Genomic DNA, 2,546 nt, shown 5'->3' with positions numbered 1-2,546 from the left:
AGTTGATTTTATTTGTCGCATCACCTTTTTCTGTAAAATTATTATTTATCATATATGAAAAAAATTGCACCTGGAATGTCCAGGCACTCCAAATGCTCCAAGGGCAATTGTGCCTAGTGCCTTACACTGGTGGCAATATGGATTTGGGGCATGTTGCACGATGTGGATTCGATGCCCTATATCATCTTAGTTCAATACGCCATTTTTGGCACAAGCTTTTCACCTTCATGCCTCTCACTGCTCATCATATGGATCTCATAGGGTGGATGCTACGTCTTAAAAATCAGGCTGATCTGATTGTCAGATGGCCTTCATGTCTACACTGAATTTGGACTACCGATAATTTTCTCCTAATCTCAATTTATCTTCTAGATGTGGGGCCCACCTGATGATAAGAATGGCCCACTGTTGACATTAGGCATTTGCCCTGTGGTATCCACCTGATGAGCAGCTTGGTTCTTGAACATGTTGCCGTGTGCGAGAGGGGAATGCCAAAAGTTGTATTTGAGCACACTTGGCATTGCTCTATAACACAAGTAGTGGCTATATCAGCTAGTTTCTACTGCATTATCACTTGAGTTGCTGAACTTTTAGAAAGAAAGTTCAATACCATAAGGATGTGAACTAAATAATTTCTTATTTGCAATAGAAAACTATGGAGATTTTTGTTGTGTATCCTAGATGGTGTGTCACTTTGATTGATGAATGCTTCTTCTTTGCAAGGAAGACACTGCTCTCCCCTATAAGCATGGATTGTCTTGTTCAGTACTCAATGCTAAAATATGAACTAAAATGTTAAACACAAGACAACCAAGAAGGCACCTGCTGACAACAGGCTGGAGTGTGTTTGTAAGCTCCAAGAGACTGGTTGCTGGTGATGCGTTCATCTTCCTATGGTAAGTAGCTTTCTCATGCTGTTATGATTCCATTAAGGTTTTCCCTTCTTCTGTGCTGTACATGACTTATTAATTACATTATAAATTATGGCAGAGGTGAAAACGGAGAGTTGTGTGTTGGGGTTAGGCGGCTAATGAGGCAACTAAGCAATATGCCGTCATCTGTTATATCCAGTCACAACATGCATCTTGGGGTCCTTGCCACTGCATCTCATGCCATATCAACGGGGACTCTCTCTTCTGTTTTCTACAAGCCAAGGTTTGGAAGTTGTTCACTGTTCTCTCTCTCTCTCTGGGTTTTTTTTTTTTTTTTTTTATGGGGTAATTACATTTACTTAAATGCAGTCTCCAACAATTATTTGTTCTCTTGGTGCCTAGTGTAGCAATGGCCCAGGCCTTCTTTCATGGGTTTAATTCAATGTTCCAACTTAGACTTGGCTTGGAAGGAAAAAAGAAAGACATCTGAACAAAATCTCTGTTATCCAGGACAAGCCAATCTGAGTTTATCATAAGTGTCAACAAGTATCTTGAAGCTCGGAGCCACAAACTCTCTGTTGGTATGAGGTTCAAGATGAGGTTTGAGGGCGAGGAAGCTCCCGAGAGGAGGTATATTGTATTGGTTGTGTTTATGGTTTCGATATTGCAAGAAATAAGAAAGCACATACCAAATTTAGCTCCCTTTTTTGCAGTGATTTCTCAGATTTAGTGGTACTATCGTTGGTGTTGGGGACACTCTATCATCTTGTTGGGCAGATTCTGAATGGAGATCCATAAAGGTAAACACCTTTTGCCAAAAGTTTCAAAACCAGAACAGGTCACTATAGTTTGTGTTGCAATTGGGTTTCAACTTTCACTTAAATGCTTGAATTCCACTCAGGTTCAATGGGATGAACCTTAAGCAATCCCGCGTCCCGAAAGAGTTTCACCCTGGAATTGGAGTTGCTGGTAGCTGCAGCTCCTTCAACCACACAACCAGCACCAAAGCACAAACGGGCAAGACCACTGGTTTTACCTTCAACACCATCAGACCTACCTACATTTGGTATGGAATTTCTTAACCATATTTTGACTGTTATTTTCTTTTGAAGATGAAGATGCACCTGTTCTTTTAAATCTGATTAGGGAACTGCTAATCTGTTGCTTGTAAAAAAATGTACAACTAACATTTGATACGTGTTGTATTATGTTCCCATACCTGTCTCTTATGAGTACTGTTTCAGCCTGCCTCCTCGTATGGTTATTTTGATCACAATCGTAACAAGGCTTCTCTCCTGCCCATTTAGGCCTATGGAAATCCCCAGATAACGCTGCCTCAAATCTTTCATATTCTGGTCTACGAGGGAGAGAGCTGTACTCAGCACCTAATGCTACTTCCCTCTTCTCCCGTGTCAAAAGCTGGGTCTTTTGGATTCACTGGATGCAATGCAACACCTGCAATCTCCACATATTTCTATTATGATTTGTTTTGATTTTTTCTTTGCTTATGTGTAAAATGTTTTGATTTAAATATTAAGAACTACGTAGTGGCTTGATCCCAATCTTCCAACATTGGGTAGGTAGGCAGCCGTTCATACTAGACCGTATCGGTGCAGCCATAAATTTTTTTTTTCCCTTCTCGTAGTGTGGATGCATTTTTGTCAAGACTACTTG

The 2,546-nt window shown here is 40.5% G+C and overlaps 1 protein-coding gene across 4 annotated transcripts; it reads left to right on the top strand.

Annotated features, from left to right (window-relative positions):
• Positions 1-800: 800 nt before the first annotated feature.
• On the top strand, positions 801-2,331 carry LOC131236368 (auxin response factor 7-like). 4 transcript variants are annotated; one of them, XR_009166711.1, is made up of 6 exons: positions 801-896; positions 991-1,155; positions 1,383-1,502; positions 1,597-1,672; positions 1,774-1,938; positions 2,180-2,331. XR_009166711.1 is itself a non-coding variant. In XM_058233491.1 (5 exons), exons 2-5 carry the CDS (start codon positions 1,031-1,033, stop codon positions 1,792-1,794), a joined length of 342 nt encoding a protein of 113 aa, XP_058089474.1. In that variant the 5' UTR covers positions 801-896; positions 991-1,030; the 3' UTR covers positions 1,795-2,331. The 4 variants fall into 4 exon arrangements, 1 of the variants encoding a protein (XP_058089474.1); XR_009166712.1 differs by having other exon boundaries at positions 2,117-2,331; XR_009166713.1 differs by having other exon boundaries at positions 1,280-1,502; positions 1,774-2,331.
• The last annotated feature ends 215 nt before the right edge of the window (positions 2,332-2,546 follow it).

The sequence above is a fragment of the Magnolia sinica genome, unplaced genomic scaffold (genome assembly GCF_029962835.1).
Source record: "Magnolia sinica isolate HGM2019 unplaced genomic scaffold, MsV1 ctg429, whole genome shotgun sequence".
Classification (NCBI taxonomy): domain Eukaryota; kingdom Viridiplantae; phylum Streptophyta; class Magnoliopsida; order Magnoliales; family Magnoliaceae; genus Magnolia; species Magnolia sinica.
The sequence above is the reverse complement of the archived record's forward strand: the minus strand, read 5'-3'. Positions and strand labels throughout refer to the sequence as shown.